Genomic DNA, 14614 nt, shown 5'->3' on the forward strand with positions numbered 1-14614 from the left:
AATGCGGTCTGGTCAGTTCAGAGCGCACCCACTGTGAACACTTGCACTGGACCAGAGGGAAATTGAATGACAAGCTCTTTCTGACATGATTCCATCAAGGGTGAACGCGATGGGAGTTCTGCTGAGCGAGTGATAGGAGGCATGCGGTGCATTTCGACGGAAAGGAACTTTAGAAAACTGTTTAGCCGCTACTATTGATAGTGGCACCACTACAAATTAGCTTTTTTTTTTGTTTCATATTGAACTTATAACTCGAGGTGCGGTTTATGGTTTGCTGCTAGCTAGCGTTGGTTTGACTGGGCTACATTCATTAAGTTTATAACCGAAGGAACCGAGGCAGGATGTACTATGAAGAAAAAGCGAATTCACACAAGCCACGTTATGGAAGTAAGTAAAAGTGACCCATTTGAAAATAAATTCAATAGACATTTTTTGTTGTTGTAGCCTACATGTTTTTTAAATTAAACGAGTGGTTTTGTAAAAGTTGTTTTGGCAGGGCGAACCACACGCGCTTATGCACAGCAAGAAGTTCGATGACGAGCAGTTCACCGTATGAACTATAGTTTAATAAATATAATTAAACTTGGACTCTTACGCATTTAGGTGTAAGATTTCAGAAGCCTATCACATTGTGATGATATCGAACTTGGAGTGTGTATTTTTTGTATTGAATGAATGCAATCTGGCTATTGTCAGACAAATTGTGTCCTGCACCTCATACCCATGTCCCTCAGACAGACAAATTGCCCGTCGCAAACAACTAAACTTTGCCATTAAGGCCTTACAGTTGTGAAATATAACTTTACATTAATGTATTCGACAGTCCAGGTCCTCAGACAGAAGGCATTTTCGCAGTGGTTAAATATTAACTTTTTTTCTATTACTGTTAAATCCACACCTGACTTCTGCATGGGTATTACAGCAATTTAACAGTCAATACATCTCCTAAGGTTTCAAACGACAATAACATGTTTACCTGTTTGTCACTTTAGACCTGTGTGTTATTGACAACATTTCAGCCTATGCTCACTCAGATCTGAGCGCAATGGCAAAGTGCAATGGTGTGAGATTCAATCAGGTCAATAGTCTTTTCGCTGAGACAAACCAGTGAATAGCTTAGCTGCATTGTCAGCTATAGTGGAAATGCCTCAAACTGTTTGTTGGCCTGACATGGTTGTTTTCTGTTTTAACATTAACTCTGACTCCAAGGGTCCAAACAGGAAAGGTTGAAGGTATTGTTTGCAGTGGATGTGTCATTAACACAACATGAGTTTATTATTGGAAGGGCAGAGGTGGTCCTTACTCCTTAGAGGCCTCTAGGACCTGTTCCGAAATGGACCTGGGGCTTTCCCATCTGACTCAGGTATTCATAAATACATTTTAAAAATATTGAGACCGTTTGGAACGGACACTAGAACTACACTTGTTTTGTATAGACCTGGTCAAACCCGATCCGAGTGAGAGAAGCAGCAGCAAAGTCAATTTAAGTTACTTTATTAACCAGAGATGATAAAGCACGAGGTATAGAGGTGACGCTCTAGCAGGGGCCTTGCACACAGCAAGCTACTGTGAGTGAGTGACACTAGGAGGAGGAAGCCCCACGCGGAGGCTCTATGACTGTTGCCTACTGCCACTTTGATGATTTGTGTTTGGCCAACATCAAGCTATACACGCCACTCTGGTGAAAAACAAAGAACAGCAGGGTCAATTATGAAATTTTTCTTTCTCTACTGCAGCAGTCTCATTCGGGTCTGTATGGGTCCTTCTGGACAAGTCAGTTAAGATTACACACACCCGTGACAATCATATCAGACCCGTGACATTTATTTAGAATTCCGGATCCGGATCCGCTCGAGTCCCGGATCGGGTCTTGGGTCTAGGTTCTATATTGATTCCTTTGGGTCAGCGAGCCCAAGCGGATTATTATGTTCAGATGGTGATGGAAACAAATATACAAAAAGGAAAACTATTAACAGGCATGCCTAAACTAAAGAATCAAAACGAAAGGCCTCATGGCCACCAAACAAACCAAAAGCCTCACGGTTTGCAATCTGGGACACTGACTGGCGATCCCCATATCATCATCATCTTCGATGAGGTTTAACAGCGGTTGGCATCCAATAAATGTTGATATACCTACTAGACTGGGGGATAACTCCCCTATACTTTGCTTGAAAATAAGAAATATATATATATATATAATAAATAAATAAATATATAAATAAAACAAATACCCTACCATCTAACCACACACTCGTACACCCTAATACCCTTGCAGCTGCCACCACAACCTCAATTTTCTGCGACTTACATTTCATCCCTGCAGTACAGTTAATAACCATTACTATAAACAAATCAAATCTTACTGAAGCATATATCGCTTGTTGGCATATCCATCTGTACAGATCTACTCCTCTCGGGATCCCTCCCCCTTGACCCATTTTCTCAGCATATGACAACTTCTGGAAACCTCAACCTGCCTCTCTCGCACCAGACATTTCTGATCCCCAACCCCATGGGCACCCCTACAATTACTCATAACGACTTTCCCCAATGCTACACATTCCTTTGTCTCATGCCCTTCTGCAGACTTCTCACACCTAGGAACCTCCCTCCTACACAGTACTGCCACATAAGCTTGACACGTGTAACAATGTAATGTATTTGGCACAAAAGCTCATACAGGATAACTTATTTATAACATCACTTTATCGGGCAGACTCAACATCAAAACTCTAAAGAACAGAAAATGACTTCTGTTTCACCACTCACACCACCCTGTATGCGTCGCACCAAACGACTAGCATCACAAACACCGGGAATCTTCCCCTTCAGTTGGTCAACTTTCACATTTACCGCTACCCCAGTAATCACTCCTTTCGATGGCACCTTTTTTTTTTTTGAGAGCACAACAATTCCTCTCTTGTCCCCATTTGTTTTTAAAATGGAGCACATGCTCCCTCTGACCAGCAGAAACACAATAAATCAATAAATTATTACCAGACCACTTCTGGTTACCTTCACCAATTCCACAGCACCCAACTCTGTTTTCACCCACCCCCTAAACCACAAATGAGTTTGCCACTTTTTCAAAAAATGTCACTCCTACCGTCAGACTTTTCTTCATCCTGACCCTCAGTGCAAGCTTCAGGCTCTGAGGACTTCACCACACCATACCCCCTCCGATACCTCTCCCTCAATCACTTCCATGCCTCCTCCTGTCTTCGATTTGGCATACAGTTCAGACTGCTTATACTTTCTACCATTCTGCCTTTTCCCCACAATTTTTAACCAATTCAAGCTCACCCTCTTCCTCCCTCACTCTTTGACATCCTATGCCTCACTTTTGCCTCCATTCCTCCTCTGTATTCTAAGTATACATCTCCTTATGATAATACTGCACTTCACCTGACATCTTGTTCTCGCTCTCTCAAGGGATGCCATTTTCCTTTAAGGATCCCCTTAATTGGCATCACCTGTCCTTATCAAGGCTTTGCAGTAAAGCACTCGGACATGGTTGCTGCTGCGCCCTGGTGGAATGGAGTTTTGTAGTGAGATGTAGTGTGCGGTCTAGACTACCAAACCTATTTGAGAACAATTGATTATGTAGCCTATCTGATTAGTGATGCACACCTCTGGTCTTGGAAGGTAAGCTGTTTTTTTGAGTCAAGGCCTTTTAATCAGAGACTGATTTAAGACCTTGGTAAGCAGGTGTATGGGGTCTCTAGCCAATCAATAAACCGTAATTGATCAATTAAGGAGCGGAGAGAAACTAACACTAGCATGACTGTGGCCCTCTATGACTGGACTTACACACCCCAGAGCAAGGTGGTACTGTCTCTCTTGGCTACACCTGGAGCCCTTTCTCTGTATTTGTAATACTATGGCATGGGTCCTTAGCACCTCGTGTGTCTTGATTTGTCACTCCCTCAGGGTAGAAAAACATTACCTTAACAAGAAATCAAATCAAATGTATTTATATAGCCCTTCGTACATCAGCTGATATCTCAAAGTGCTGTACAGAAACCCAGCCTAAAACCCCAAACAGCAAGCAATGCAGGTGTAGAAGCACGGTGGCTAGGAAAAACTCCCTAGAAAGGCCAAAACCTAGGAAGAAACCTAGAGAGGAACCAGGCTATGTGGGGTGGCCAGTCTTCTTCTGGCTGTGCCGGGTGGAGATTATAACAGAACATGGCCAAGATGTTCAAATGTTCATAAATGACCAGCATGGTCGAATAATAATAAGGCAGAACAGTTGAAACTGGAGCAGCAGCACGGCCAGGTGGACTGGGGACAGCAAGGAGTTATCATGTCAGGTAGTCCTGGGGCATGGTCCTAGGGCTCAGGTCCTCCGAGAGAGAGAAAGAAAGAGAGAATTAGAGAACGCACACTTAGATTCACACAGGACACTGATTAGGACAGGAGAAGTACTCCAGATATAACAAACTGACACTAGCCCCCCGACACATAAACTACTGCAGCATAAATACTGGAGGCTGAGACAGGAGGGGTCAGGAGACACTGTGGCCCCATCCGAGGACACCCCCGGACAGGGCCAAACAGGAAGGATATAACCCCACCCACTTTGCCAAAGCACAGCCCCCACACCACTAGAGGGATATCTTCAACCACCAACTTACCATCCTGAGACAAGGCTGAGTATAGCCCACAAAGATCTCCGCCATGGCACAACCCAAGGTGGGCGCCAGCCCAGACAGGATGACCACATCAGTGAATCAACCCACTCAGGTGACGCACCCCTTCCAGGGACGGCATGAGAGAGCCCCAGTAAGCCAGTGACTCAGCCCCTGTAATAGGGTTAGAGGCAGAGAATCCCAGTGGAAACAGGGGAACCGGCCAGGCAGAGACAGCAAGGGCGGTTCGTTGCTCCAGAGCCTTTCCGTTCACCTTCCCACTCCTGGGCCAGACTACACTCAATCATATGACCCACTGAAGAGATGAGTCTTCAGTAAAGACTTAAAGGTTGAGACTGAGTTTGCGTTTCTGACATGGGTAGGCAGACCGTTCCATAAAAATGGAGCTCTATAGGAGAAAGCCCTGCCTCCAGCTGTTTGCTTAGAAATTCTAGGGACAATTAGGAGGCCTGCGTCTTGTGACGTGTAGGTATGTACGGCAGGACCAAATCAGAGAGATAGGTAGGAGCAAGCCCATGCAATGCTTTGTAGGTTAGCAGTAAAACCTTGAAATCAGCCCTTGCCTTGACAGGAAGCCAGTGTAGGGAGGCTAGCACTGGAGTAATATGATCAATCTTTTTGGTTCTAGTTAGGATTCTAGCAGCCGTATTTAGCACTAACTGAAGTTTATTTAGTGCTTTATCCGGGTAGCCGGAAAGTAGAGCATTGCAGTAGTCTAACCTAGAAGTGACAAAAGCATGGATTAATTTTTCTGCATCATTTTTGGACAGAAAGTTTCTGATTTTTGCATTGTTACGTAGATGGAAAAAAAGCTGTCCTTGAAATGGTCTTGATATGTTCTTCAAAAGAGAGATCAGGGTCCAGAGTAACGCCGAGGTCCTTCACAGTTTTATTTGAGACAACTGTACAACCATTAAGATTAATTGTCAGATTCAACAGAAGATCTCTGTTTCTTGAGACCTAGAACAAGCATCTCTGTTTTGTCTGAGTTTAAAAGTAGAAAGTTTGCAGCCATCCACTTCCTTATGTCTGAAACACAAGGGCAATTTTGGGGCTTCACCATGTTTCATTGAAATGTACAGCTGTGTGTCATCCGCATAGCAGTGAAAGTTAACATTATGTTTTCGAATGAGTCATCAAGTCTATAAATCATGTCGAGTGGTGTTTAGGGACGGGAATTGCCAGGGACCTCACAATATGATATCACGATACTTCGGTGCCGATACGATATGTATGGCGATTCCCACGACTCAAAATGATATATGTATGACTATTAGATACTGTGATTTTATTGCAATTCGATGTTCCTCACATTGCTCACCATATGTCTGCTGCAGAGGGACAAGGGGGAGCCATGAGAAAATGAATAAAAGTGCTGAAAACAAATTGTCGATTTAAAAAGAAGATGGAGAGCAAGCTATGAAGGAGAAATACTATTTTGGTACAGGTACAGCCAACTAGGACAAAAATAATATTGCGATATTGTCAAAGCAATATGATATATCGTCAGAAATAATATCCCAGTGTGTGTGTGTATTTATTCTCCCTTCCCTCCATTACTACTGGTGTTCTGACGGATGAAGGAAGCGACAGATTAAATATGGCCCAGCACAGTCAACAGGCAGGCTGGCCTTCCATGTAGTGTGTGTAACGGATGTCCTGGGGATCCAATGCCTCAGGGGTGAGAGTTTACCAACACTCTGGTCCCCTCCAATAACACAGCTGGCCCAGTGGCCTTCAGGCTGATGGATCCTATGGTCATAGATCTTACCCTGGGCCTTCTGTAAACATTGCCTTGTGCCTTGAAATTCCGTTACCGAAAACCCACATCTTTAACATATTTTCTCATTTCTCTCTTATGTATTTATTTGTAATACAGATCAGGGACCGTGATGAAATTATATTACCACAATTCTGTTACCGGATGTTATCCCATTTGCTGTAGTTCAATAACCAAAATAGATTTTTTTCACTCTGCAGACATCGTTGAATCTTAATTTGGAGGTGGGACATTTTAGTTTTTGGAAAACGTGGACATAAAATACTGAGGGAGATTGTACTGAAATGCGAAACTCTGAGTTTCAGCTAGGGCTGTTGCGGTGACCGTATTACCGCCACACCAAGTCATGACTGCAGTAAAATTCCACGTGACCGTTGAGTCACGGTAATCTCCTCTTATGCACTCTGGACATGCTTTGGTAGTACTTAACTTGCTAATGACCATCAGGTCCTAATGGCCTGGTACTCAGGCCAATTGTTTTTTTCCCCCCTCGTCAATCTACACACAATACCCGATAATGACAAAGCAAAAACAGTTAAAAAATCTAATAATAATATAATGTTTACTTAAGTATTCAGACCCTTTGCACCTTTGGCAGCAATTACAGCCTCAAGTTTTGGGGTATGACGCTACAAGCTTGACACACCTGTATTTGGAGAGTTTCTCCCTTTCTTCTCTACATATCCTCTAAAGCTCTGCTGCACAGCTATTTTCAGGTCTCTGAAATGAGAGTTGTTCAATTGAGTTTATGTCCGGGTTCATTGCCCTGTACTGTCCTGTGTCACAACCCTCTCATGTGTCTGTCCATCCGCCCCACCCGACCCCACATATTTTGTTTTTTGGCATCATCATTTCAGGGTGAACAGACCCTTTATTAATTCACCCCTAAACTAGAAGTGCAATGGCTTGTCCAATTAAGTCATGTTTCAAGCAGACCCTTGCGTCACAATTTGCCCCTCAGTAAGACTATGATGAGGTGTGTTGTAGTTTTTGGGTGAGCTTGTCTTTGTCACCTGCCCCAGTGCGAGTAGGTTACAAGAGCTACAGGGCTAGATGTCACTGGTATGGCCCAATAAAGGGGCACCAATTAGGCCTGATTTCTGCTGGGATTTGTTAACAAGAGTTCTAGGCCTAATTTGCAATGCTCACCAAGGTGCGTGTGTGTGTGCAGTGTCAGCAGTATACTCCGTTATTCTGAATGAATGGGCTTTGCAGAGATGTAGCCTAGGCTACTCAGTCAGCTGAATTGTCTTGTCTCTGAGCCTGCCAGAGTAGAGGTCGACCGATTTTATGATTTTTCAACGCCGATACCGATTTATTGGAGGACCCAAAAAAAAAGCCGATACCGATCAATCGGCCGATTTTAAAATAAAATAAATAAATAAAAAAATAAAAAATAAAAATAATAATAATAAAAAAAATAAAAAAATATATATATATATATATATTTTTATTTTATTTATTTTTTAAATGTATGTATTTATTTGTAATAATGTCAATTACAACAATACTAAATGAACACTTATTTTATTTAACTTAATATAATACATCAATAAAATCAATGAAATAAATAAATAATGAAACATGTTCAATTTGGTTTAAATAATGAAAAACAAACTGTTGGAGAAGAAAGTAAAAGTGCAATATGTGCCATGTAAAAAAAGCTAACATTTAAATTCCTTGCTCAGAACATGAGAACATATGAAAGCTGGTGGTTCCTTTTAACATGAGTCTTCAATATTTCCAGGTAAGAAGTTTTAGGTTGTAGTAATTATAGAACTATTTCTCTCTATACCATTTGTATTTTATATACCTTTGACTATTCAATGTTCTTATAGGCACTTTAGTATTGCCAGTGTAACAGTATAGCTTCCGTCCCTCTCCTCGCCCCTACCTGGGCTCGAACCTGGAACACAACAACAGCCACCCTCAAAGCATCGTTTTGCATTGCTCCACAAATGCCGCAGCCCTTGCAGAGCAAGGGGGACAACTACTTCAAGGTCTCAGAGCGAGTGACGTCACCGATTGAAACGCTATTAGCGCACACCCCGCCAACTAGCTAGCCATTTCACATCGGTTACATTAGCCTAATCTCAGGAGTTGATAGGCTTGAAGTCATAAACAGCTCACTGCTTGAAGCACAGCGACGAGCTGCTGGCAAACGCACGAAAGTGCTGTTTGAATAAATGCTTTCGAGCCTGCTGCTGCCTACCACTGCTCAGTCAGACTGCTCTATCAAATCATCATAGATGAAATCATAGACTTAATTAGGGTGGCATCCCTAAGTCTAAATATTGCTGTTACATTGCACAACCTTCAATGTTATGTCATAATTATGTACAATTCTGGCAAATTAATTACGGTCTTTGTTAGGAAGAAATGGTCTTCACACAGTTCGCAAAGAGCCAGGCAGCCCAAACTGCTGCATGTACCCTGACTCTGCTTGCACAGAATGCAAGAGAAGTGACACAATTTTCCCCAGTTAAAATAAAAAATATATATATACTTGTATATTGATTTTAAGAAAGGCGTTGATGTTTATGGTTAGGTACACATTGGTGTAACGACAGTGCTTTTTTTTGCGACTGCGCTTGTTAAATCATCACCCGTTTGGAGAAGTAGGCTGTGATTCAATGATAAATTAACATGCACCGCATTGATTATATGCAACGCAGGACAAGCTAGATAAACTAGTAATATCATCAACCATGTGTAGTTAACTTGTGATTATGTTAAGGTTGATTGTTTTTTATAAGATATGTTTAATGCTAGCTAGCAACTTACCTTGGCTTCTTGCTGCACTCGCGTAACAGGTAGTCAGCCTGCCATGCAGGCTCCTTGTGGAGTGCAATGTAAGGCAGGTGGTTAGAGCGTTGGACTAGTAACCGGAAGGTTGCAAGATGGAATCCTCCGAGCTGACAAGGTAAAATTCTGTCGTTTTGCCCCTGAACAAGGCAGTTAACCCACTGTTCCTAGGCCGTCATTGAAAATAAGAATGTGTTCTTAACTGACTTGCCTAGTTAAATAAAGGTTAAAAAAAATAATAATAATAAATCGGCCACAATCAGCGTCCAAAAATGCAGATTACCGATTGTTATGAAAACTTGAAATCGGCCCTAATTAATCGGCCATTCCGATTAATCGGTCGACCTCTAGTCTTGAGGGTACTTTCAGTCAGTCGCCCCAGTAACTTTGTGGTCTAATCAGTCTGCAGATTTAACCAGTTAAGCCCTTTTAATAATGGTCCACCCACTACACGCATTCTACAGACTGAGTTGCAGCATAGACATGCACTCATCAGATGTAGAATACATGTGTATATACTCACCTCACACTCTCCATGTACTGTACAGCCTCAGTAACTGCCACTTGGGCCAACCAGTCCAATCCTCCCTGTTATGAGGCCCAATCTCAGGAGCTGGATGGTATTTGGTATTTTATTAGGATCCCCATTATCTATTGTGCAAGATTAGGAGCTACTCATCCTGGGTTCCACAACTTCCTAGCCTGTTGCTGTAGGTATTAGGTAGTTGTTGTTGGAATTGTTATATTACATGTTAGATTTTGCTGCACTTTTGGGAACTAGAAGCTCAAAAGCATTTCGCTACACTCGCAATGACATCTGCTAACCATGTGGATGTGACCAATACGATTTGATTTGACACAGAACATTAATAGACAAGAACAGCTCAAGAACATAACTGCATACATATCGGTACAAAACTCTGTTTTGCTGTGAGGTGTTGCTTTGTTTTTTTAAACCAGGTTTGCTGTTCATTTGGAAGGGAGATGGGAGTTCTGTGCAATCGTGGCTCTATATAATACTGTATTTTCTGGAATTTATTCTGCATAACTAAAATGTTGGTTATTTTTCATCTTTTTAAACAACTAATTGACCAAGTAAGGTTCAATTATTTGAGTTGCATTTTGTTCAGTTTTTTTCTGTGAGCTCAATGCTGCGCTGCAGTTTCTCGAGAGATAAATTGGATCATGCCCGAACTGTGCGATGTAGTAGGGAGTTGCAGTTTCCAACAGGCCAATGTTGCAGAAAATGTGTAAAGTACAATGACCATAATCCATTGCGTGGCCACTTATCCGGTCTGTTTCCTTTATGCCTGCTACGTAAGAGATACGAATGCGTGATCAAGAGGGAATACATGGAGAGCAGTTGCTTCGCCAGGTATTGGTATTCAGCAGTCATAATGGTAGGCCTTATTTACTTTGAAGAACTACTAAAATTGTGATATTTGTCAGACAGCATAGGCAGCAGCTCTATAGAAATGAGTTGACCTGGAGTGAAAATTATAGTCAAATAAAACAAATGTAATACACAAGTGAAATATTTTATTAAAGTACTCTGAATAACTGATGGTTTATATGTGAAAACCAGTCATTACCATCATTGTACTTTCATTAATTGTTTTATTCTGTGTTATAGCATTCAACCCACATAATGCATAGTGTATTTTTATTGTGAAAATTGTGATTATTTTTTAATAATCTAAACCGAACCGACCTCAAAAAGCACTAATCGGTCAGCACTAGGATTTGAGGACTTTGAAAAGACCCCTGATTACATGCCTAGTGGGATAAGTGTGTGTGTCAGAGCTGTGTGTAAGTTGACTGCAAACAATTGAGAATTTTCAATAATTGTCATGTATTGTCATGTTGTGTCCTGTTCCTGTTCTTTCTCTTCACCCTGTCTCCCTCTGCTGGTCGTATTAGGTTACCTTTTCTTCCCCTCTTTCCCCCAGCTGTTCCTTGTCTTCTCTAACTACCTCGTTCACCCCTTTTCCCACCTGTTCCCTTTTTCCCTCTGATTAGGTCTCTATATCTCTCTCTGTTTTTGTTCCTGTCTTTGTCGGATTCTTGTTTGTGTTATTCATGCCTGAACCAGACTATCGTCATGTTTGCTGCAACCTTGTCCTGTCCTGTCGGAATCTGCCGGTCCATCTGAGCCTACGTTTGTTTTGTTATTAAAGAAGCTCTGTTTACGTTAATTCGCTTTTGGGTCCTCATTCACGCACCGTAACAGAAGAATCCGACCAAGAATGGACCCAGCGACTTCGGATCCTCTCCACTCAGCTGTCGAGATCCAGGGAGCGATGCTAGGCAGACACGAGCAGGAATTGTCTGCTGCTCGACATGCCGTTGAGACCCTGGCCACCCAAGTCTCCAACCTCACAGAACAGGTTCACCATCTCCGCCTCGATCCACCGGCCACTTCCAGGGCTTTCGAATCTCCGGAGCCCAGAATCAATAACCCGCCGTGTTACTCTGGGGAGCCCACTGAATGCCGCTCGTTCCTCACCCAGTGTGATATTGTGTTTTCTCTCCAGCCCAACACTTACTCCAGGAGCACTGCTCGTGTCGCCTACGTCATATCTCTCCTTATTGGACGGGCTCGTGAGTGGGGCACGGCAATCTGGGAGGCAAGGGCTGAGTGTACTAACCAGTATCAGGACTTTAAGGAGGAGATGATACGGGTTTTTGATCGATCTGTTTTTGGGGAGGAGGCTTCCAGGGTCCTGTCTTCCCTATGTCAAGGTAATCGATCCATAACAGACTACTCTATTGAGTTTCGCACTCTTGCTGCCTCCAGTGGCTGGAACGAGCCGGCTTTGCTCGCTCGTTTTCTGGAGGGTCTCCGCGCAGAGGTAAAGGATGAGATTCTCTCCCGGGAGGTTCCTTCCAGCGTGGATTCCTTGATTGAACTCGCTATTCGCATTGAGCGACGGGTTGATCTTCGTCACCGAGCTCGTGGAAAGGAGCTCGCGTTCTCCGTTGCCCCCCTCTCCGCATCACTACCATCTTCCTCTGCCGGCTCGGGTGCTGAGCCTATGCAGCTGGGAGGTATCCGCATCTCGACTAAGGAGAGGGAACGGAGAATCACCTCTGTCTCTATTGCGGTTCTGCTGGTCATTTTGTCACTTCATGTCCAGTAAAAGCCAGAGCTCATCAGTAAGCGGAGGGCTACTGGTGAGCGCTACTACTCCTGTCTCTCCTTCAAGATCCTGCACTACCTTGTCGGTCCATCTACGCTGGACCGGTTCGTCAGCTTCCTGCAGTGCCTTAATAGACTCTGGGGCGGAGGGCTGTTTTATGGACGAGACCTGGGCTCGGGAACATGACATTCCTCTCAGACAGTTAAGGGAGTCCACGGCCTTGTTCGCCCTGGATGGTAGTCCTCTCCCCAGGATTCAGCGTGAGACGCTACCTTTAACCCTCACTGTTTCTGGTAATCATAGCGAAACCATTTCTTTTTTAATTTTTCGTTCACCTTTTACACCTGTTGTTTTGGGCCATCCCTGGCTAGTTTGTCATAATCCTTCCATTAATTGGTCTAGTAATTCTATCCTCTCCTGGAACGTCTCTTGTCATGTGAAATGTTTAATGTCTGCTATCCCTCCTGTTTCCTCTGTCTCTTCTTCACAGGAGGAGCCTGGTGATTTGACAGGGGTGCCGGAGGAATATCACGATCTGCGCACGGTGTTCAGTCGGTCCAGGGCCACCTCTCTTCCTCCACACCGGTCGTATGATTGTAGTATTGATCTCCTTCCGGGAACCACTCCCCCCCGGGGTAGACTATACTCTCTGTCGGCTCCCGAACGTAAGGCTCTCGAAGATTATTTGTCTGTAGCTCTTGCCGCCGGTACCATAGTCCCCTCCTCCTCTCCCGCCGGAGCGGGGTTTTTTTTTTGTTAAGAAGAAGGACGGGTCCCTGCGCCCCTGCATAGATTATCGAGGGCTGAATGACATAACAGTGAAGAATCGTTATCCGCTTCCTCTTATGTCTTCAGCCTTCGAGATCCTGCAGGGAGCCAGGTTTTTCACTAAGTTGGACCTTCGTAACGCTTACCATCTCGTGCGCATCAGGGAGGGGGACGAGTGGAAGACGGCGTTTAACACTCCGTTAGGGCACTTTGAATACCGGGTTCTTCCTTTCGGCCTCGCTAACGCTCCAGCTGTCTTTCAGGCATTAGTCAATGATGTCCTGAGAGACATGCTGAACATCTTTGTTTTCGTTTACCTTGACGATATCCTGATTTCTTCACCGTCACTCCAGATTCATGTTCAGCACGTTCGACGTGTCCTCCAGCGCCTTTTAGAGAATTGTCTTTTTGTGAAGGCTGAGAAGTGCTCTTTTCATGCCTCCTCCGTCACATTTCTCGGTTCTGTTATTTCCGCTGAAGGCATTAAGATGGATCCCGCTAAGGTCCAAGCTGTCATTGATTGGCCCGTCCCTAGGTCACGCGTCGAGCTGCAGCGCTTTCTCGGCTTCGCGAACTTCTATCGTCGTTTCATCCGTAATTTCGGTCAGGTGGCAGCCCCTCTCACAGCCCTTACTTCTGTCAAGACGTGCTTTAAGTGGTCCGTTTCCGCCCAGGGAGCTTTTGATCTCCTCAAGAATCGTTTTACATCCGCACCTATCCTTGTTACACCTGACGTCACTAGACAGTTCGTTGTCGAGGTTGACGCGTCAGAGGTGGGCGTGGGAGCCATTCTTTCTCAGCGCTCCCTCTCTGACGACAAGGTCCACCCTTGCGCGTATTTTTCTCATCGCCTGTCGCCGTCGGAACGTAACTATGATGTGGGAAACCGCGAACTGCTCGCCATCCGCTTAGCCCTAGGCGAATGGCGACAGTGGTTGGAGGGGGCGACCGTTCCTTTTGTCGTTTGGACTGACCATAGGAACCTTGAGTACATCCGTTCTGCCAAACGACTTAATGCGCGTCAGGCGCGCTGGGCGCTGTTTTTCGCTCGTTTCGAGTTCGTGATTTCTTATCGTCCGGGCTCTAAGAACACCAAGCCTGATGCTTTATCTCGTCTCTTCAGTTCTTCAGTAGCCTCCACTGACCCCGAGGGGATTCTCCCTGAGGGGCGTGTTGTCGGGTTGACTGTCTGGGGAATTGAGAGGCAGGTAAAGCAAGCACTCACTCAAACTCCGTCGCCGCGCGCTTGTCCTAGGAACCTTCTTTTCGTTCCCGTTCCTACTCGTCTGGCCGTTCTTCAGTGGGCTCACTCTGCCAAGTTAGCCGGCCACCCTGGCGTTCGGGGTACGCTTGCTTCCATTCGCCAGCGTTTTTGGTGGCCCACCCGGGAGCATGACACGCGTCGCTTCGTGGCTGCTTGTTCGGTCTGCGCGCAGACTAAGTCCGGTAACTCCCCTCCTGCCGGC

General features: G+C 44.4%; 1 protein-coding gene across 3 annotated transcripts in view; it reads left to right on the top strand.

Moving 5' to 3' along the window:
• Positions 1-14614, top strand: part of iqgap2 (IQ motif containing GTPase activating protein 2) — a 91161-nt gene continuing 76547 nt past the window's right edge. For all 3 annotated transcript variants that reach the window (XM_036979941.2, XM_036979942.2, XM_090237711.1), the window contains exon 1: positions 1-387. In XM_036979941.2, coding sequence (XP_036835836.2) covers positions 342-387 — 46 coding nt within the window. In that variant the 5' untranslated portion in view covers positions 1-341. The remainder of the gene's footprint in view (positions 388-14614) is intronic.

This window comes from Oncorhynchus mykiss, chromosome 6, assembly GCF_057628025.1.
Source record: "Oncorhynchus mykiss isolate SJ-2025 chromosome 6, ASM5762802v1, whole genome shotgun sequence".
Lineage (NCBI taxonomy): Eukaryota > Metazoa > Chordata > Actinopteri > Salmoniformes > Salmonidae > Oncorhynchus > Oncorhynchus mykiss.